This window comes from Dicentrarchus labrax, unplaced genomic scaffold, assembly GCF_905237075.1.
Source record: "Dicentrarchus labrax unplaced genomic scaffold, dlabrax2021, whole genome shotgun sequence".
Lineage (NCBI taxonomy): Eukaryota > Metazoa > Chordata > Actinopteri > Moronidae > Dicentrarchus > Dicentrarchus labrax.
The window spans coordinates 19,008,295-19,030,802 of NW_026136708.1; the positions used below are offsets into that span (position 1 = coordinate 19,008,295).

A 22,508-nucleotide genomic window follows, 5' to 3' on the forward strand; every position below is an offset into this window, starting at 1 on the left:
ACTGAAAATGAAGCTGTCAGTACGTGTGGTATCTGAAGGCTTATAAATTTAAATTACATTCTGTTATAAGTTCAAATGATATATGCCAACATATGTACATGAGTACATGAGGTTAAATTACTAATTCTTACTATGGAATATTTATGGCTTTACAATAGCCTCTGGCCTCAACTGTTTGTGGCTTAATCCTCTACTGTTTGTGGTTGAAGGGCATTTGACCTTTACTTGATAACCCCCACCTCCCCTCATCATCTTAAATATTTGGATTGGAACCAGTTGTTTCTTTTAAACTTTTGGAGTAAAACTGACCTATATAAACCCGTGTTCAAGGTGAATTAGACAGAGCTGTTCATTTGACAGGATGCTCTCCAAGCTCCTGGGGCTTGAAATGATGCTATATCTTTTTTGTAATAAACCTTTTTTATATACAATCAAGACGGTGTCAGCGGACTTCCCTTCAATACATCTTCACATCATCGCTACTTAATATACAACATACGCTGACAGGAGATGCAATAAATAAACATGCACAAAAACCTTGAGAGCAAATCACGTGTTTGCATTGGCATCTGTTTTTAATTCCTGATTTTTATCACTTGTTCTTGATAACTTCTGATGGTTTTATAATTTGTGCAAAAGTGGTTAACTGCACCAACATACCTGTATGTAGAAAGCTGGGAGCTGTCTGGATTCGTAATGACTCCCACCTCTGACCCTCTTTACAACAGTTTGTATCTTGCTATAGCCTATAACATCAAGTTGAATTATACTTGTTGACAAGTGTACTTGCGTCACTCCTCATAAAACGTCTCATATGACATATGTTTAAAGCAAATTCCTCAACAGAGAGTTCATGCCTTCACAGTTTACAGGTGGAGACGTTATTTATGATTCTTGAATAATGACTGGCCCGTTTTTCTTATGAAACCTGAAAACTTTCAAAATTTTACAGCTTAGGCTTTTTAGCTTAGCAGCACAGTCGATGAAATGATTTACTGCAAGGTAGCTCTCTTCTCACCATGGTGTGCACAGCCATGCAGTGAAAATAGCTAATCACCTCCAAGACAGCAGTTGGCTTTTTAGGTTTTTAGCTAAACAGTAATGGAAAACATTTCATGATAGTGAAAAATGAGATACCATCAACAAGTGTCAAACCAAAGATATTGAAAGTAATAGATCAGTACAGTAACAAGGGAAGTGTTTTAACAAACTATTTGACTGTAAAATGAGTTTGGCTGGTGAAAATATGCATTAAATCCCCATAGAAAGTAACGGTAATGGTAAATGGACTGTACTTACATAGCACCTGTCTAAGTACAGTCAGTACTGCAGTACTTCCACCAGTGGCCATTCTGCAGGTCGGACAGGAAGCAACTTGGCAGGCTGGATGTGGCCGGTCAATTTGGATTTCAGGTGGTAAATCTGACAGGCATAGCAACAGTAACTAAGGAGTAAGTTGTTGAGTATAATGTCACATCTGATAGGAATGATGGGCACAGCAGTAGAAAAATTTAACTCAGTTTGTCAAAAGAAAAACATTTTTTTCCATCGGTATCACAAGACAAATGAACAGTTGGGTGTTTTCATTTAAACGCTGTCCACTGATGAGTCTCTAGACAGATTCTTCTGGCTTCTGTAATCACACACAAATTGGACACAATAATGCCCTTTAACCATCTGTCCTCATTCCTCCTTTCCCTTATCTTGTTTTCTATCAATGCTTCTTATTTTGTGCCTTCTCTCTCAACATTTTCCATTCTCCCATTTGTTGTTTTATGGTCTCTCTTCAGATTTTTGTTCACTTCACTTAGCTATTTTTTGAATTTCTTTTTCTCTGGAAATATTCAAAGGAGTCAGTTTTGATTTGTCAAACTCAGCAACAGACATACTGTATCTCAGTGCAAAGGCCTCAAGTGTCTGCAAAACTGAGCAAAATTAGAGATAAAAGAACGATGTTGGATTCATGCACAAACTCTTCTACATGTGATTCTTTTACTGTTGAAAAGAGAAGGATCTGTGTATGTTATTCTGTATTTGTGCGCACATGTTCTGTTTGTGAGTGCATTACGCCACCAACAATATCCTGTTTCATGCGTGAGGTCAGGTTATCCTGCTCTGTCATTAGGACAAGCAGATGTAACGGGAATACGGCATACACTGGCCATGTAACTGGGGGATGATGGGAAATGTGTATGTGTGTGTCTTTTCATGTCATACCATAACCAGATAGTATACTTACAGTGTAACCGTTACACCAAAGCACTCCATGAACACACTTTCAAATGAAAAGGATCACTTACTTCTCAGGAATGGAGGCTTACTGTAACTTCAGTTTTTTCCAACAGACAGATCAACTAAATGAACATCCTGTTTGCTTCTGACTGTTGAAGAGCCTGGCACCAGTATAAACACTCATATTGTGCATATACTGACATGGCTAACCCGCAACACCTCTCCTAAACCCCAGTTCAACTTTAATCTACTATAGTTACAGTGGTTGTTACATAATGTTTAACAATATACAAAGGTGCTTTGATGCACATTTCAGGTGTGTCCAGCCTCTCCTTCACTGCCATGAAAGTGGTTTAACTTACTTGGCTATTTAGCCTTGTATTAAACCTGTGTGTTCCTCCATGTTCCACACAGATCTGGATGATCAATATGAGGCTAAACAGATAGCATGGTGGTCAGTTAGTCAAGTTTTCTATAAAACAAATGCTCGGGCGAAAGGTTAATCCCTGAGAATGAAGAGTGCAGGATTCATTGTACACTTTGCTGTCAGGATAACATCTGATTAATAGCACTAAACAAAGTATAGCTGTGGCTGAGGGGAATGTCATTAGTTTAAGTATTTGTTCATAAAGGTTTTGGACAGATCTTGAATTTAGAATGGAGCTGAAAAGTCAGGGGATCACCAAATTTCCTGGCAATCCATCCAACAGTTGTGACCTTTCACCCAAAACCACAAACACCAACCTAATGGTGGTGCAAGAGGAAAAAAGTCTGGAGATCAGCAACATACTTAGATTCATAGATACATAGATTCATCCTCTGGGGACCCTGGATATCTGTACCAAATTTTAAGGAAATACATTTGTTCATCCAGTAGTTGTTGAGAAATTCCACAACACTGAGGACACATCATCAAGCCACACCATTACACTGGGTGATATGTTCCTTCATTACAATGAACATGAATATTGACTGCCAGCCTTTGCTTTAAAGTGAAAAACATCTTCTGGTTTGAGGTAAAAACTTTAAAATTGTCATTAGTAATAAAGATCTGCAATGCAACTTTAACTGAAGGTATAAAATACAATGTAGACTCATTCAAATAGTGCACAAATAGTTAATAAATTGGTCAAATGTAAGTGGGCTAACCCTGCATGCTTCAGCTTTAACCTTTTCTGGAAGTGGCTGGCTACAAATAACTTGCTGCTTTTGTAATCCCTCCATCAGGGTCACATGGAGGCCTAACTGTATAGTGTCAGAGGATTATTACATCACCCTGATCTGGTAAATAATGTCTGGATTGTTATTGTATTTCTTTAGTAATTAGTCCCAGGGCAGGAATTACACCGCAGCCAAACGGCAAATGCCATAGATGCCCTGTCATGTGGCCATAATGGCTATTCTGACATTTACAACCCATATAGCCAGTTTGGCATTGCCCTGTTTTGAACTGGTCGTTGTGGATTTCCTTATTCAAAACTACATGTGACGCAGCATAAAAACAAAACGTTTTACAGTGTCTTTCATCATGCTGATTTCTCTCACTCCAACCCATATATTTGTCAGGGAGATGGTTCAGTAAGTTTAATATGCGATAAAGTGTGTACTGTGTGTTGTTTGCTGTGAAGTAATCAGGTCCATTATTTTAACAAAAGTACAAACACCAACACAACTGCGAAATACTTCACAAGTAAAAGTTCTGCATTCGGAAGCTTACTAAGTATGTAAGTAATATAGCAAAACTTTGTAGTCATTGTGCAGTAAAATGTCAGTGTTTTACAATTTTGATGGGTTTTTTCCAATTACTATTTCTGCTTACATATTATTATGAATGTGTATGTTCCATATTAATGCCGTAGAGTTAGTTTAAGGGTTGTGGGGATTTTTTTATATGCTGTTGGATACTTTTTAGCCTTGGTATCCTACATTTTGGCCACGATGTCCTAATATATTTGTATTCATCAAACGCCAAAGTGACCTTTCCCTAAAAATGACTTAATTCCAGGCCCGTAGTCCATATTTCAAATAAGGACAAAGAATGGCTTCTTGTCATCAGAACACAAAGTTGAAGAATAGCTTTCTTGATTAGATTTTAATAAAACCTTTGTGTACACGTGGAGTACAAATAATGTCATCTAGGAATCATGCAGTCATAGATAATGGTATAAGTACTACAATTCTTCCATGGAACTGGCTCCCAGTCGATGGCTGCAGCTACACTAACTGATTTATGTCTGAGTGCATTTTCCGTACAGCGATGGTGAGGCCTTTTCTTGGGAACATGCTGTTGTCAAGCAAGAGTCTTCTAGGAATTAATTATTATCTCTGTTCTAATACTAAATGTATTCCTTGGAGGGTATTTCAGTTGCGTTTCTATTTAGAAACTGTATTCCTGTATTTCTTATCTCTCATCATTTACATGTTCAGCATATGGATGCATGCTGGCATAAGAAAGCACACTTTCCTGTGTAATTCAATACAAAACCATACCATTTATTCTCCCTGGGGAAATTCCATTTACGAAGCTTTCACTCTCTCAAACATTTACAAACACTGTGCTGACGCAACCTCTCTGTCTCTCTCTTTTTATCCTTCCCTCACCGTCTCTTTCTCCCTCAAGCTTTTAGATCCCATGGCAGCAATGCTGAGTGGTCAGGGCCCTGCAGAAAAAAGTGTGTTAGTATCAATTGCTCCCTGGGAGAACAACATCTGGAAGGAGCTCCTTCGCCTTCAAACATACAGCGTGAGTTCAGCAACTGGATCCTGGACACAAGACAGAAATGCAGTATCAGATTTTCAGACACGCTGCAGGGCCAACTCGTTATGATGACCTTCAGGAGACGTCGGATCAGATGATGAGGCATGACTAATCATGTGTGGATACCAAAGAAGAGAGGGATATTGTATGAGTAGAGTGCTGAGATCAGGGGCTACTGTCAGGATGCTCTCAGTGACATGGGATTCATTTCACTTTTAAAGTAACTGGGTATCACCTCAGCAAAGTTTACTGGTCTTTCTGTCATCTCTTCAACTCTCTAAAATAAGTAAACATGTTAAATCTGAAGTCGCGGAAATTGGAAATTGGAAGACACTGGAGCATCCTGTCTAAACAAACAAATTCCACAGTGTTGTCTCATTTGTTTTGCGAGACTCCGATACTAAACCAACAAACTATCCACCGCAGCTTTCACTCATCACGCCTTTACTGTCTTGCATCCTTTCATACAGATGTGGAAGGCACTTCAAAGTTTTCTGAATACAGGGCGCAAAAGTAATCAGCCATCTGTATTAATAGTGTGCTGCAAACATATGCTCTCTTTCAGCCAAAGACAGGATCCCAATCATGTCTGCAGGCTCGAGCAGAGCTCCAGCACCTGATGTTCAGCCCAAGGATCACACACAGCACTCAGCGGGATAATAATCTGATAATAGCAAACACACGTTAAGAGTTATTATGCATAGACAGGCAAAAAAAAATCACTGGATGATCAAAAGAAAAGGGCAGCCAACAGAGTGAAGAAACAGAACAGTACTGGCTCAGGCAGAGATTATTTCCTTCTTCCTAATGTTTTTGTTGTGGAACTTGCTGAGAGCACATGAGACCCAGACCTCATAAAGCATTTTAGTACAATTTAAAATTATTGGTGTAATTATTACTTTGTGACTGAAGGTCTACTGGGCCTGTATACATAAACTGTTGAAGTGCTTGAATCAATGATTGTTCGCATGTTTTTGGTGAAGATTCTCAGTCATCCAGGTCATCTAGACGTGTTAAGTCAAGGGTTGGACATGCATGTTCAAACGACAATGACTGATCATCTAGCATGGCATTTGTTGTTTGTAGTTTAACATTAAAGGAAAGACAGGGGAGGACATGCAGCAAAGGTTCAAAGGTCGGGGTTGAGCGATGGCTGCTGCAGCACAGACTCAGCCTTGGTATAATGGGACGTTAGCTCTAACAGGTGAGCTACCAGGGCATGTAAGGGCATTAATTGAATTGCTATATAAATCTGTGCAAAATGTCGAGTTCAGCTTTGGGGAATTTTGATGAGCAAATTCACCCCCTTGACCAATAGCAAGTTATCTTGACACTGCTGACCTTTGAAGGAATGGAGAAAATGCCCACAAAAGAAGAATGATTTGTAGACAGGAGACTGGATGGTGCGAATACATTATCTGTTGACTAAACAGTGAGAACTGTGAGCTAACAACTAGCAAAAGCTCCCCTCCCCCCTTTTCAATAACTCTTTACTGAATAAAGTGAAAAAATACCAGCGGGGTGTAAACAGCTCTGTGCAGAGAAAACTGTAGATGACTAATGCTAGTACGTTCACAACTGTGCAGCATGTGTGCGGATAGCTTGCCAGGTACAGTGGTTCACCAACGAGCTCTAAGAGTAGTCATAACGTCAGTCACAACGTCAGTAAACTAAGAATTCTTATTTTGTGAAGACATTTCTGGCGTGAGGAGGCCTTTATCGTGCAATTTACAAGTTTATTTTACTTTCTACTGTCAGTTTACTGATCTCTTACTAGTTATAATCCTCTGCCTTATAATTTTCCCCTTAGTGACAACCAACCTTTGACACATTAAAGGCAGCTGCTCAAAAAAAAAATTGGGTTGGAGTTGGATAACGCGTTTGTCCGACATTCTTCCAGACTAATCAACAGCTGCAGATGAATATTTTATGCTGGGGGTGACAGGGAAGAGCGTGGCCTCCTTTTATCATCATGTTGCCTCTGCGGGAGGACAGTTAGGCTAAATGGCCACAAATGATTCACAAATGATTTCAGTGATTCACAAAACGGTCTGAGACCATATTGGTTTTGCATGTTTAAAGAGAGCGAGTCACAAATCAGCCACAAGCTTGCAAGACATGTTTCCAATCCAGACTTTGTTTCTTAACTTTACAGATTGGCGTGCACACAGATTTTAATCAAGTATATCTCATCTTATAATGTATGCTCACATCATTTTTTGCGTGTTTTGTGCTCATCAGGACGGGCTGATGGGATTTCTCATAACCATCTCAGCCACTACAGCTACGAATGTGCATGTTGGCAATGAGACTCTAAAATAATCACAAACATTTTGTTTGGACAGAAGAAAACGAGTGACCTGTTTGCCTGTTTGACCTATTTGGCCCAGGGTATAAAGCGAATAGTGGATAATAAATTAGTCATGAAATTTAAGCTGAAAGGCATCTGGTATCTGCCACAAAAACATAATCAAAATCTTATCTCCACTACTGCCAAAAGTAACAGACCTAAGAAGGAACCAGAACATGAAATGCTGTGTTAAATCTTCTATAATTGACACTAAACAGTGATTTTGTTTAGCTGGTTAAAGGTTATTTGACCAAAAAAAGTAAGTCCTTCATTGTGTTTTGTGTGAGCAAACCATGCATTTCTGCTACATTGGTTCAAGAAGTTCAAGCCACAGAGTTAGGTCACATGAAGAAACACAGATTATACTTTCAGGAAGAATGAGGCTTCAATAGACCTGCACTTATTATGGTTGATAAAATTTATCTCCTATTCTATATTTTATTTCAAGATATTGTGCTCTAACAGAAAGTGTCACGTCTAGACAAAACCAGATAAATATATATGTTTTAATAGGCAGATATATTTAGTTTTGTCACATTTACACTTAATGCACCAGATGTGAAGACATCTCCAACAAACTCCTTCATCCCTTTATGTGGAAGAATATAATTATCGACGTCATACAACTAATGCAGCGGACCGAGCTGTGAATCCTAGTCGGTCATTAAGCTAACACATAAGACGGAACCCAAATGACTCAACAGCCCTTAATAATAATATTACGATGGGGAAACTGAAAGTGTGTGTGTGAGGAAGAAAGATATTTGGTTTTTTTGTGTGCAATATAATTGTTCAGTAAAATGTTATTTAGCTTTGGCAAAAATGTGACCTTAACATTCATGCCAATGAGGCTGTTTGAATTAGAATTTTAAGAGAGAGAGAGAGAGAGAGAGAGAGCACCAGAGGAAACTGGATGTATATGAGATCTTCACAGTTTCCTGACACACTTTTCTTCCAAACTGAAGTCAGTTTATGGCTTTGAGTTCGATTAAGCTAAACAATAGGAACTTGGTCTGGGTTCAGATTTACACTCACCAAGGGACTGTGGTAAAACGGTATCACTTGCTTAAAAAGAAATAATGGAAGTAAACGAACCGTGAGTGACATGAGCACAGACAGTGTTCGTATCTTTTGGAAAATGAAGCACCTTTGCATCGCCCACTAGTCGAGAATACGGTGACTTATCTGACCAACCTCTGTAGAGCAATATGGTTTTTCCACTACTGATCTCCCGGTTAACTGTGTACACTTGTCACACCAAATGAGGGTAAACCCCACTCCAAGCTCTTGCACCAAGTGATGCACCAGAGGCTGTGAGCTAGTGGCCAAACATGCCATGTCAATTTCATCTTCAGCCGCCATTATCTAAGGAGAGAGGCCCTGAAGAGGCTTTTTCCACAGGCTGCTTACTGATGTAGATGCACTTGGGATGTAAACATTATGTACAGGTTGTAGAGAGGTAGATGCATTTACAGCTTTTCAACATAACATCCGGCAAGAATGCGTCTCGCCTCTAAAGGTGGTTCGAGCAAACGGCTTTCAGTCCGTCTTGAATGCTTCTTGGCTGCCTTTACACTTTTCTTTTTGATAGCTATCAGATCCTCTCACGATAAACAAAGTGCAAATGGAGTCTCGAATTCGTAACAGGATAGTTGTCGACAGACTGTGCTTGCTGACGTTATTTTATTGGCTCGAATACGTGCCTTTAACGACCATTTTCAAATCGGTGTATTTTGTTTGTACGTATTTTCACAGTTTTTAACACTAACCAAATACGCTAATGAATTTGGACCTAAAGGTCCTGCTATCCATTTCCCAATAATAGGCCTGTAATAGCAGGAAGATCACAGGTGTATTTAACAACATTAATGATGCCTGCAGTCCATTTAAGTTTACCAGTGTCAGGATTTACCGGCAGGGTTTAATGAGCGATTACAATGGAATGGAACCATCATTAATTTTATTTTTCACACCTGTGCTGTTCCTCCTCTGACCAGTCAAAATGTTTGCTTCGCCGCAAAAGTTTAATTCATACATGTTACAGGACATAATAGATAATATTAATTGCTTCTCATTTAAAGCAGTATGGAAGCGTTTGTGATTGTTTTTTCCTTTCATTTGTGACCTGGTTGACAAATTACACAAGTAAACAGATAAAATAAATTCTGCCCAACATTTTACACCGTATAGCTCTTACGATGCAAAGGTACAAGGAAGCCTGTATGACCTCTGATTATTCTGGCTTGCGGTTGTTTCTGTATAATCATGCATGACAAGTAACAAAAGTGCATTTTCTTGTCTTCGCAGCAAGAGTCTGACATACTAATTGAATAAGCGACACTTAGCCCCCGACTCCCTGTCAACGGACAATAAAAATGTCAAATCAACCAAAGGGACGGTCTACAACAACTAGTGGCGACTCCGTGCCAAAGGTCTCTGCAGTCATCGCACACCCGCAAATTACAAATTACACTGACAGCTACAGTGTAATTCCTGAGCAGTGAGTTAGTCCACTCTGATGCAGAGGAAATAATAGTTCCCACGTTGCAATTAAAAAATCATCAATCATGCTCACTTCATGCTACTATCAACTGTGTGGACTCAAATATTGTTTGTATGTTTTAACACCATTTGCATGTTTCCATCCTATGACTATGCGAGGGTTCACCGAATGAGCCGTATGTTTGCAGGACTTGACCTGGATTGCCCTTCAAATAGCATAACTGAACATGTGTTTTCTAGTTGCAGTAAGGAGTACAAGGTTGGCAGCCAGATGGAGATTGCACAAGTTGTGCTGACCACAGCCCAGTCACCATCAAATCATCATAATAACAATGTAACACAGACAGTCTGAAGGCACAAAGTGTGAAAGAACAGTCCTTGCCCTCTCACTTTAACTTCCTTGACTCCAGCCTCTAATAAGAAACATATGTATCTTACATGGGGGAAAAAGTGTGATGGGAGGAGTGTCTGGTTTTGAATTTATATTAAATTGCAATTGAGCCAAAACTAAAATAATAAAGGAAATTGCGTTTAGTACGGACTTGTGCATGTGCAGTTAATTTGTTTTTAATTTATTTTTATGTGTACATTCATGTCCCTATGTGATATATCCTGGTAAAAATGAACATTTACCACTAATCTTTTTTTTTTCTTCTGTAAACCACCAGTTCGTGCAGGGTTGTGCAGCAGCTGCACGTACGAATCCACTGACAGCAGGTTTTTATAACAGCTAACCCTTTTTAAAAACAGAAACCCTAATAGCCAGTGACATTATTATATGTGCAACTGTTCGATGTGGTGGATTCCATGTGGCGCAGTATAGTTGTGTCTTGGGGGGGGTAGACACACTGGGCTGATTCCTGCCTTCTTACAGTAGTAGCAGGAGCAGGTCTTCCTGCGTTTTATTATGGTGTTGTTGAAAACAACTATTACGACAACTATGCACAGGAGAAGCCAAATAAGTGGAGCAATGAAAGAAAAGGAGAAGTGATGGATCACAGATTAAAAGCAGAAAGATGACTTTCGAGTGTGGTTTTGAAACTCGAGAGCGAAGCAGAATGTCTGAGATGTTGGGGGAGACAGTTCCAGATGGAGGGAGCAGCCCTGGAGAAAACCATGTCCTCCCAGGTCCTTGCTTGGACCGGGTCAAAGGAGGTTGGTGTCAGACGGGCGGTTGTGGAGGGCTGACGAGGAACATTTTTTAATTGGATGCGTTGAGACTTGAAATATTTTAGTTAAAGCTGCTATAATAAATATTTTTATGATAATAATGGATCAAATGACTCTTGTGTGATCTGAAAGGGGGTCGTCGGTACTGACATACCCACAGAGAGTTATGTCCCTACAGCTCTATGGAGTGTTTTAGCCACATTCAGCTCATTGTTGTGCTTTTCCAGCCCACAAACTTTACTGTTTTGGTTCACTTTCACCACTCTTACAACGTTGTTTTTGGCAGCAGCATGCAGTTATTTTCAGCAGAAGAAAGCCTCTAAAAGCCCTCTGCACATTGCCTAACGGTCCAGCACCAAACAGCACACAGACACAGTTAGTGACTAGTTGAGGAAATTTAGCATTTTGCGGCTAAAAAGATTTGCTTTGCTCAGCAGTGCAGGTCGAAAACAGAGCTAAAAGAGAGCGAATATTGGGTTTATAATTGCAAAGGTGGCCAGCAATCCCAAAGTTGTTCTGTATATGCTCAAAAAATAAACAAGTGTTTACTAACATGTTATCTGTTAGCATGCAGTCACAGCTTGTTAGCCCTGCCAAAAAATATGTATTGTTGTCCCACATGGAAACTTGGTTCATAAAACTTATATTTAAATATCCAAATCTTATTCCAAAAACATCTAAGATGCCCTTGTGATAGTGTTAAATGCTATAGTTTTCAAGTTGTTAATTCATAAATACTGTATTTAATAGCTGAATGAATGAATGAATGACATAGTTGAATGATGAGAATTAAAAGCAGGGAAATGTAGTTCCTATAAGATCACACACCTTTGTTTAAATGTCATCAGATGGGCTCACAGTCATTCATACATTAGTTAAATAAGTGTATTTTTCCCAGTGTTTTTTGACTGTGCACTTAAGTATTCCCACCACCATCCCCGATCTGTCGGCTGCTTTCCACAGCAAAATGATTTACAATGTACACATTCTTCTTTTCACTCACACATTCATGTACAATATTTGTGAAAGGCACACCCACACAAATTGCTGAAAAGATATGTCTTTCTCTAACCTTTATTCATCCAGAGACGGCTGCTGATTCAGGCTGTTTCTCCTCTTTTTAGTATTTTTCCCATTCGGTGCCAAGTGTTGCCTCCATTCTGCAGCGCTGGACCTGGAACGCATTTCTTGTTGGCTCATCTGTGCCGAATCTACAACGAAAAACCTGCAATTTTGCAATGAGGAAAAAAAAAGAACTCGTTTTTCATTTTGACAAAATAAGGCAATGGTGCTTTAAAGTTTTGTGAATATCAAAAACACTATACAAAGTGCATGTTTTTGACAAACAGGGTGAAATTGTTCAAGTAAAGGCAGCACTGAAGATGAAGTCATTTTCTTGTGAAGTACACTTGTTGGCAGGTGCATGTAAAATCTGTTCAGAACATCCAGACTTGGCATATTGTTTTGCTCTGTTGTCTCAGTTTTTAAGATGGTCTTAAATGACCCTCATTACAACTCCTGGTTCTGTCCCATTTGTCTCTCTGGGAAATGTCAATCAAGCATCATCATAGTCATAAAAAGAGGACTAATCAGCCAACATAATTGAAGACGCCTGTATGGAATTACAACACAGATTTAATAATCTGTCCCATACTCCATTAGATTTCTTTCAAACTGGCAGATTAAAGCACATTTTAATGACCACATAGGACTTTATATATTCAATTTCTAACAGGTTTAAAGCATTTTACCACAGCAACAGGTGTGAAAAATATCATTAGCGTAAATTATGGGCTATTAGGCCTGATCTCTACTTTTATATTCTTCTTTTGGCATTTGGCTTTATTTAACAGGTCAGTAGAGAGAGACAGAGAACAGAGCAGGGACGACATGCAGCAAAGGGGCCTTGGGCTGGACACATGGTACGTGCTCTGCCCTGTGAGCTACCAGGGTGCACTATCAGGGTTGATCTTTCACTAAAACCTTGTTAGATGGCTTCACTGGAAGTGAGCTCTTCCAGCCAACACAGACAGAAGGCGTTTCAGTCTACTTTATTCTGTTTTATGCATGTAAAAGGTCGCAGTGACTTTTACAGTAACTTACTGGCAGCTGGATGTCTTTAAAGTATTACTAGTATATTTTAATTTACAGTAATAATAAAATGTTTTGGTAATGAGCTTTAAAGGTAGGGTCAGTCATTCTGGAGAAAGATATTTGATTGTTGAGTCTCATTCCGGGGTTAGGGGGTCCCATGACTGACCCCACCTTTAAAGGTCTAGTATATAACATTTAAAACGTTGTGCTTTTGTTACTTTAGACATTTTTATCTCCATGGGTCGCCTTCCATGGTGTCCACCATGTTAAACCGCCATGTTGAACAGTTTTCACCAGTTTCATGGCCAATGTAGTTTCTCTTACGCACAGTAATAATTAACCAGGTAATAGCTTGGTATTAACAATGGATATGCTTGGGAAATATTAGACTGATATTTATGCAACAGAGTAATAAGGGACGGGAAACAAAGGGTAATAATGGGAGAACATGTTGGCAAAACAATATAGCAATGTTTTGGTAACAATATGGTAACCTCCTAATATTAAACTTGTAACAGTTTTAGAAAACACAGGCAAAAGTAATTCAGCTGATGGTGGTGGCGTCAGATCAGAAGAATGTAACTGTGCTCATAATGTCTTTCTAAAACCAGCAGACGCCTTGTTGAATGAAACCAAAATGAGCTTTGCTGCAGTTCCGGCAGGCACAGAAGTCTTTAAACTGTGCTGTCATGACCCATGTTTTATGCAATCACAATCCATGATCTTCCTTCATTCATTCTGCTTACTCCAACGCTCACGCTGATCCTGAATGTTTCTTCTGCTTACAATTTACCACCCTCCACTAACCCAGCCTCATTACAATTTGTGGTTTCAGGATTTTTTTTCTGTGTGTGCTCATGTTCAGTGGTAACTGCATCAATTTTGCACATCAAAGTCTGTTAACAGCTCTTGGAAAGTACTACTGCATATGTGAAAACATTGTAAAAAGACTTTTGTGGCTCCAGAGGGAGTTGCACAAAATCTGATAACTTGCCTCAAGTGATGTCATTTGAGTCAGCATGTGTTGCTCAATTTGACGCTCGGCACACGTGTTATTCTACCAATTATTATTTTGTGAAAGACTGCTTCCACCCAATGAGTGATGCGACCCATTTTGCATCATCTCACCCTCTTGGCGGGTTTGTTGAGCTGTCAGAATCACTTCCTTTTCTTCGCAGTTGTTTGATAACGACACACGTCTGCCCGCTGTATCCAGCTATAAGTTCTGTTTCTTCATGGATGGCTATAATGTCCATATTCAGCACCTGTGCTGACAAAGTGCAGTGATACAGAACAGAACAATGTAGACTCCACACTCAGCTCAAGGTATAGTAAAGTAAAAACCACCCACCTGCTGAAAGTATGAGAGGAGAGAGAGATAAAGGATATGTGAAAGATAAAATGAGGAATGAAGAGTCTATTTTATCTATTAGGAGGATTTTCTCTCATCAAAAACACATGGAGAGATGTCTTGTACGGATACCAGTGGCAGGACAGTGATAAGTCATTTTTGGGTGGGAAATAAGTGGTAGGTATTCCATTTCATGCCTGAAGGGAAAAAAAGATGGAAGCAAACCAGTTTGTAAGCTGGGCCTTTGTTGATGCAAATCATGGTCAACTTTATGTGAAACACCAATTCCTTTGAGTAAACGAAAGTGCACATTTCCTATTACCTAATTTCAAATGTGTTATTTCCAACCCACGATTTTATCAGTCAGTTTAAAAGCTAAAGCCATCAGCGGTGTCAGTTTATGTGACCCACACGAATGAAAATATTTTCAACATCCTTGATTACAGAAGTGGGCTCCTTTGCAGTGACCAACTTCAGAGAAGACCGTGCTCTTTGACAAAGAGAGAGTGCTCTTGAATAACCTTGAGGAAGTGAAATTTTCAACTTGGACAAGAAATTCAGGAAGACAGAAGCACGTTCATGGAAAAATTACCACATCCTCTTTGCAAAAGATTAATTAAAATGCCTTTCAGAAGACAATCACGGAGAGTTCAGGAGGGAAAGGAGAACGAAACAATCACTGTGTTGAAACCAGTGACCACCATACTGCAACTGTGAGGTTTACCACATGTGGTTTACTAAAAAATCATATGAACATGACTCATTGACTTACACATATCGGAGAAAATAGTTTCACATGTGACTGCAGCAAAGTTTAGGAAGGTCACAAAACTAATGGATAAAAACAGGGTTAAACGAGGTCATACGCCTGTCCAAACACTGATTTTGACAAGTAATGTCATAATTTCTGCAGTTATCTTCACGTTGTCAAACATTTCAGAGTGGACATGAGGCGAGGATGATGTGCGGCAGAGATCTCCAAAAAATTACAGCAGCAGTCAAAAGCATGAAGACAACCAACTGAACCGAATAACAAGAGAAGTGCCAAAATACACAGAGCAGCTATTCCTCTGTCTTTACTCACCTGCTTGCCAGACCACAAATACTGACAATTATGAAAGCATCAACCTCCCTTTTGCTTTATTCATTCATAAATAAAAGGTATTCTTACTTGTGGCTTGTCTGCTAAAGACTCCAGTGATTGGAAGTGACCCATGTGGATGGTCTACTCAGCCGTGGTGGCCCTTAAACTTTACTCATCTTTAAGGAAAGACCAAAATGCTGGCTAAGTGTTATTATCCACACAAGGCATCAGACAGTACAAAAAACAACACTGGGAGGATTTGAATGTACAGTGATTGCAGAATGATGCCCCCTGCTGAATCCACTGCCTTCCATTACAGAATATTTCAGTTAATTCAAGAAATATTTATTATATGCTACTTTTTTTAACAGAATTAATTGTGGCTTGTCAGAGGGGAATTCATATATCAACAGCCATAGATGGTTAAATACACCTTTAATTTCAATTTAAAGGATATCACAACTGCATGTCACCTTATAATGGGTTTAGTGCACATTCAAGTCTAGTCTTAATGATAATGACTTAATATAATAATGATAATGACCACTTTAGTCTTCCATGTGAATGTCAAAGGTCAGGTTATGCTCCAGATTTCTCCCTGTGGCACACTTTATCAGAGAACCGTGCCTGCTCCACAAACTGACCAGTCACGTCACTTTGCTCATCAGACAGCAGCAGAATTCACCTAAATCACAAGGCCCCCTACAAATGTAGTCACTGGAATTACCCTTTTTGTAACCACAAAGCTGTGCAGTGTTATTAGATGTCTCATCATTATTCCTCATAAAAGTTGGATCCATTCTCTATAAAATCATAAATCATACTGGTGTGAATCACCAGGGATGCCAGATATCATTCGCACTTTTTGTCATCGTTTTTGGTTGATAAAATTAATCAGCATAGTGTTCAGACAAAGAAAAACCTGTCTGCCATCATACCGGAAGGCACAACCATCTCTCCTGAGAGAATACAGAGCTTTGTCTGTTCGGAGAAGAGGGTTTGGAGTTGGGTGACAGGGCGCGCTGTCCTTTCAGCACCAAAGGTTTTACGCACGGCCACAGGAGTTACTTTACAGTGCAAACACTGACGTTTTGTCCGAGTTTCAAATTGCCTGCAATGATCAGATAATGGCGAAACACAAGACAGGCAGACGTGCTGTCACAAAGTTTAAAGTCATTGTTTAAAGTTTTTGTTTTGATGAGACTAAATGCTACACTTGAAGCTGCATTAATGCTTCATTTTCATAGTTTTGAGACATACTGATTTCCCTCAACGTGTCTTCATAATATGGTAAACTACTCAAGTCTCACTGGTCAGTCAGAATTGAGGGGGGCTGGAAAAGCCAATTGCACGCCCTGACCTAAAGAAAGCTGTACCAACCACAGTAGACTAGTGCAAACTAATCTCACATGCAGAAACCCGCTGTAGGAGCTCAACTGTGCACTCGGTTGCTCTGACCAGAAACTTCAGAGCAATAAGTTTTAAAAAACCGTGCGTAATTAATTTTCAAAGAATCATCCTTAAACGGTGCGTAAATTGTATTCCAATTCCCATGATGGGTGTAAAGTGCGCAATGGCTCTAAATGAAGTTATGAGAATCACAAGAAGGATATGGGCGCATTTCCACTGAGATGCCGGTATCTGCGCTCTATACTGGGCTGATTGGAAATTTCAGTGGAAGTATTAGTGGGAAAAACGCTTCCTGTAACTGCGTATCGCACAGATAAATGGAGTAACGGAAAGGAGGGGGGGCGCAGAAAACTTCACACGGCGTTCGAGTGATGGTCAGTCAACTTCAAGTGGACTTTCCGTTTCTGGAGTGCCAATAATGCGTCTTATTGTCATCACAGACACGGCGGAGTAACCCACGAGGGACAGGTCACCAGCGTCTGCGAGACAGAATAAAAAGTGAGCCTCACTTCCAGGACGACCGATCTGCTACTTGAGCGAGGACGCACACGGGACCTGGAGCACCGGATCCTTCAGCTGTTTGTCCACTCTCTCCCTTGCAGTCGGCCGGTGTTCCGAGGATGACCACAGATGCTCGGAGAATACTCGCTTGACTCCAGAAGCTGTTTCCTACACGAGAGCTGCGTTTAAGGAGACTCATTTCGGAGCGCACAGGAGCGGGAACATAAACTAAAGTTACTCACAGTTCTTTATTTTCCATATTCATCATTGCTGGACGCGCACAACGCAGTCGTACAGTGTTAAAGAAAGCTGTCGAGGGCTGAAGGTAGTTACGTTTTTATCACTCATTTGTTCTCCGCGTTACTTTTTTATAATGTCTTGGTGCCTTTGGGGCGGTGTGTGGAGGGTTTTTCACTCTCTTTCGCAAAGGAAATCTTGATCTCATTGAGATTTTCTAAATAAATAAATAAAAAAACCACAAAGCCGCAATCGTGTCAACAAGGCAAAGAGGCTACTAATACACCTGTAGCTTAGTTGTGTAGATTTCTTGCCTAAACAACAACAACAACAACAACAACCTGTGGGTGGCCTGGAGATTGATTGTAGAGAAAAACGGTCTTATCTTGAAAATTGACAACTTATCCAGAATATGATGTGAGTGTAACTTACAGTTAAAGAGAATCAATAACTTCAAAATGGTTGAGAACGCAGATTGTTACGTGTGATGTAGGTTATACTTGTCAAATGACTTTAAAGGGGCTTTTTTAAAATTTCTTTATTTTTTTAACCAAAGATGAAGCAAAGCCGCAAGAAATACATTTGAACAGCTTCGTGAGCCACAGTCAGAGTCTGGTCTGTCAGTCAGCAGTTAAAACACTTCTTCCCCACGCTCTCAGCGGGTTTAATGGGGATCATTTCATGTAAATGATATGGGAAGCACTTGGACTTGACATCCCATTCTCGATCTCTCTTGCAGGTGTCCGGTTAAAGTTTTCCCAGAGGCGCTGGAGAAGGAGTTCACTTCTTCCTTTTTCTTTTTTCCTCTTCTTCTTCTTCTTCTTCTTCTTCTCACTTCACGGGAGCTATGAGCCGACTGCGCAAGCACTTCAGTATGGGACTGGTGCTCCTGATGTGCACGCTGACCGGCCACTGCAGCGAGAGCGCGCCCTCGGTGGCTCCGGCGTGGACGACGACGACGACGGCGTTGACGGCGGCTGCAGCAGCAGGAGGAGGAGGAGGAGGAGGAGGAGGAGGAAGGGACGCACAGCAGCAATGGAGGCGTTTACTAGAGACCATGAAACACATTGAGCACAGCCGGGGTCACCACAGCGCTAAAACGGAAGCCCCCATAACACTGTGGACGAGGAGTTCTCTGGATTTACGCAACTTGAAAACAGACAGAGGAGATCACATAGTCGGTGAGTGGCTGCTTGGCGTCTGGGCGTGACCCTGGATCTAAAGAGGATGCTGTAAGCCTGTAATGAAGGATGCAGCCTTCTGGAATATGTGTAATAATAAGGCAAAGGCAGTTTAGGGTGATGGGGCTAAAGTTAAAGGGTTGTTGCACCCAAAATGACCTAAAACATCTTCTAACTTACCTTAAGTGCATTGTAGACATTCAGATATTGGGTTGGAGGCAGACATTAAACAACATGGACACAAAATAATGAACCAAAAGTAACTACATGGTTTAATGATTTCCTAAGAATATCATTTTATGTTTGTTTCTCTCAGTGGATATCAAAGTTTGATATTTTGAGTTTGAAAAATGAGTTAAACCTGACACTCCCTTCCTATCTTCTCTCTCTCTCTCCACAGCCTTTTCCCCCCGAGATTTCAGAAATAAGGAGAAATTCATAAGATATATTACAGGTAAGACTTCATTGCAAACATCTGTGCCACTGGTGCTTGGGGTGTCAAGAGTCTGAGAAAATCAGAGGCATTTCATGAAAGAGATATTATTGGATAGAGGGAGGATGGTCGAGGCAGTCAAGAACACAAAAAACTGAATGATGGCCGTTCATAATAGCTGCAGTTTAAAAACAGATGTTTGTGCTGGTGGCTGTGGAGCTGGAAACGTTCTTACAGGCCGCTCTCTTCCCTTTCAGGTCCACTCTACTTCAGCCCCAAGTGCAGGAAGCATGTGTACAGACTCTACAACCACACCAGAGACTGCACGATACCTGCATGTAAGTTCTGACACCAGGAGGAATGACTCCAATGTCAACATGCTGCGTGAAAAAGCACGCACTCTTACGCAAATCTCTCCGTTTCATTTTTCTCATCTCAGACTTCAAAAGATGTGCACGGCTTCTGACACGACTAGCCGGCAGCCCGCAGTGCACAGTGGGGTAGCACGCTCAAGGTACAGTAATGCATTCACTTCTAATTCAAACACAAGAGTTTAAGTTTAAAGAGAGGAGATGCACACAGGACTTATGGTCAAAGGGCTTGTGCATTGTACTTGTTAAGCAGTCCAATATTCCAATTATTGTTTATGGACTCCAATATGCAGCAATATTCAAATGCACTAGTGGAAATTAACACATTTATACCACATGCAAAAAACAGCATGCTTTTATCATAAAGTGCACGTCTGCAATATTTACAAGTAATAGAATATGTGAGTGTTGTACGTATTACTGATGCATTAATGTGTCAGCATTTACTGTTGAAGCTGGTGAGGCAAATTAACTACTTTATATACTGTTTGGTTGTTTATAACAATTCATTATATTTTATTGACTCATCATATGTTTTTTTAAGTAACTATGGTATAGATCAGACATCCCTCTCAAATTTAGTCACATTAAAAAAAGAATGTGCAATTTCTCAAATACATCACAACTGGGATTTACTACTATACGTGATGCACCAGAGGAGGGGTGGAAAGTAAAATATAGTACTCACTGGGGTACTTGTGCTGCTCTTTACTTCAGTGTTTCGATGTTATTTATTTACTTTATACTTCTACTGTACTACATTTTAGATGGAATATTGTTATAGTTACTTGCAGATTAAGATTAAACATTATTACTATTACAAATTAAACTACCCAACAGTATAACATTAACATGACCAGCCACAGCATTAACATGCTTCTTACAAATGATTGACTTTAACCTCCTTATTTTGTGGTATTGCTACTGAAGTGTAAGATCTGAATACTTTTTTCCACCGCCGCAACAGACAAAGAGAATAATCTCACAGTGTGAAGACCATGTCTTCTTGTCTGACGCAGACAACCGTTCACAGTGGTGATATGCGTGCTGTGTTTGATACATGTAGAGAGCAGCAGATCTGTGGCAAATCAAGTTTATTGATTCATTGTTCGCGATTTCTTTTTGGAAAGGAAAGCATTTGTCAGGTGCTGCCAAGTTTGAGACTGTGCTGAATTCCACTTCCTCTTTGTTGCAGGTTGAAGCCAAACACAAGTTCTCCAGAAGAAAAAAACTTGGGAAAAAAAAACTGCCTTGGACAGTAAGAGGGAAGCCTAAAATACTCTGACCAGCCCCAACTGATATTAGGCACGGTACTGCCTTTCAGTGAGGTCTGTTCTGTGCTAAGGCGTGGATTACTGCCACCCACCTCTCTGGCTGGGCCCTCGATGGTTGGCTGTCACCACGAGGGAGCGACCAACAAAACCAGACCAAGATAAAGATGGTGACACTGAAGAGTGGAGAAGAAAAAAAAGAAACAAGTGGCTGAGAGAAACAAACATGGGGCCTTTTTTTCCTGCTGGGATCCAAAAAGATGTTGCTAAAACAAACCAAAAAAAAAAGGGATTGCATATTTTTATTTTGGTCATTTCTTGAAGAAAAGAGCAAAATCCAAATGTACTGTTTATAGCATGACTTGCTTTTCTGCAAGTGTTTTTGGGTTGAGCCCATCCCTACTACTGCACTACCCCATTATGCAGACAAAAAGCTCCCACAGACCCCGTGGCCGGCAGTCACAGCATAGTTTCACTCACTTGTGCTCACACTGAGAAGGAACTGTGATTAAATTATTCATTGCATGAACATTTCTCCGCGTCTTTGCAAGACATGTTAAAAAAAAAAAAAGTGGCGGTTGTAAGTCACAGCCCTCCTGTGGATCTTGGCAGAGCGTGGTACAGTCTATATTTATATATTTGAGTTCCACTGTACACACTATCGGCCATAACCACATAAAACAAGAGAAATATGTACATACTGTAAAGCAAAGCATAAGAGGAATCCACCTACCTACCATAAATTAAAGTAACTGGCATTTATCAAATGGCTGTTAAATACATACATAAATATATATATATATATAAAATGAAATATATTTAAATAAATTATAAGATTGGTACAAATATGAATGGTCTTTGTTGTCTCATGTAGTATTTTCCTCTTACATTCCTTGAAACGTGGTATGCTTGCTGAATGACCACATGACTGAACCGAGTCCCAGGACCACAGATTTGGTAAACTGAACCCACGATAGAGACTGCACTGTGTTTTGTTTGAAACAGAATCCTTTTTATGTGAACATTTAACAGACTCTGAGTCAGCATTTTTACTTTTAGATGAATTTGAAGTTGATTATTTCCAGACCAAAACAATGGAGGTGAATGGGATTTAATTTGTTTCGCTCCTGGCATTAAAAAAAATATCTTTTTTTTTTTTGGGGGGGGTCCCTGGGGGTTGACCAGTTTCTTACACATACCATGTAACAGTGAAGTTCCCAGTTTGATTCTGGCAGTGGACTCTTTCTTGAAAACAAATGCCACAAAAATCATTTAAAAAGGAAGAAAAGTGACATTTCAAAACTCCACAATGTCCTGATTACTGCACACAGTCCTCACACTGGAGCTACTTTGTAACAAAAAATAGTTCTTATGAAACTTGTTGACAACATATTGTGGATTATCTTATGTAAAGGGAGCACTGAATCATGGGCAAAGTGAGGCGTTATTCTTTGTCACTTGAGTGGACCGACCGTTTACTACATCTCCCCTTTTGGGGTGTATTTTTGCCTTTATGTGACAGTGACAGCAGAGATGGGAAATTAGGAAGAAAAGGGATGAAGG

The 22,508-nt window shown here is 40.0% G+C and overlaps 1 protein-coding gene across 1 annotated transcript; it reads left to right on the forward strand.

Moving 5' to 3' along the window:
* The first annotated feature begins 16,966 nt into the window (after nucleotides 1–16,966).
* On the forward strand, nucleotides 16,967–21,791 carry LOC127368648 (ALK and LTK ligand 2-like). The gene is made up of 6 exons (XM_051409689.1): nucleotides 16,967–17,777; nucleotides 18,429–18,870; nucleotides 19,271–19,324; nucleotides 19,561–19,641; nucleotides 19,743–19,817; nucleotides 20,870–21,791. Exons 2-5 carry the CDS (start codon nucleotides 18,537–18,539, stop codon nucleotides 19,805–19,807), a joined length of 534 nt encoding a protein of 177 aa, XP_051265649.1. The 5' UTR covers nucleotides 16,967–17,777; nucleotides 18,429–18,536; the 3' UTR covers nucleotides 19,808–19,817; nucleotides 20,870–21,791.
* Nucleotides 21,792–22,508: the final 717 nt, after the last annotated feature.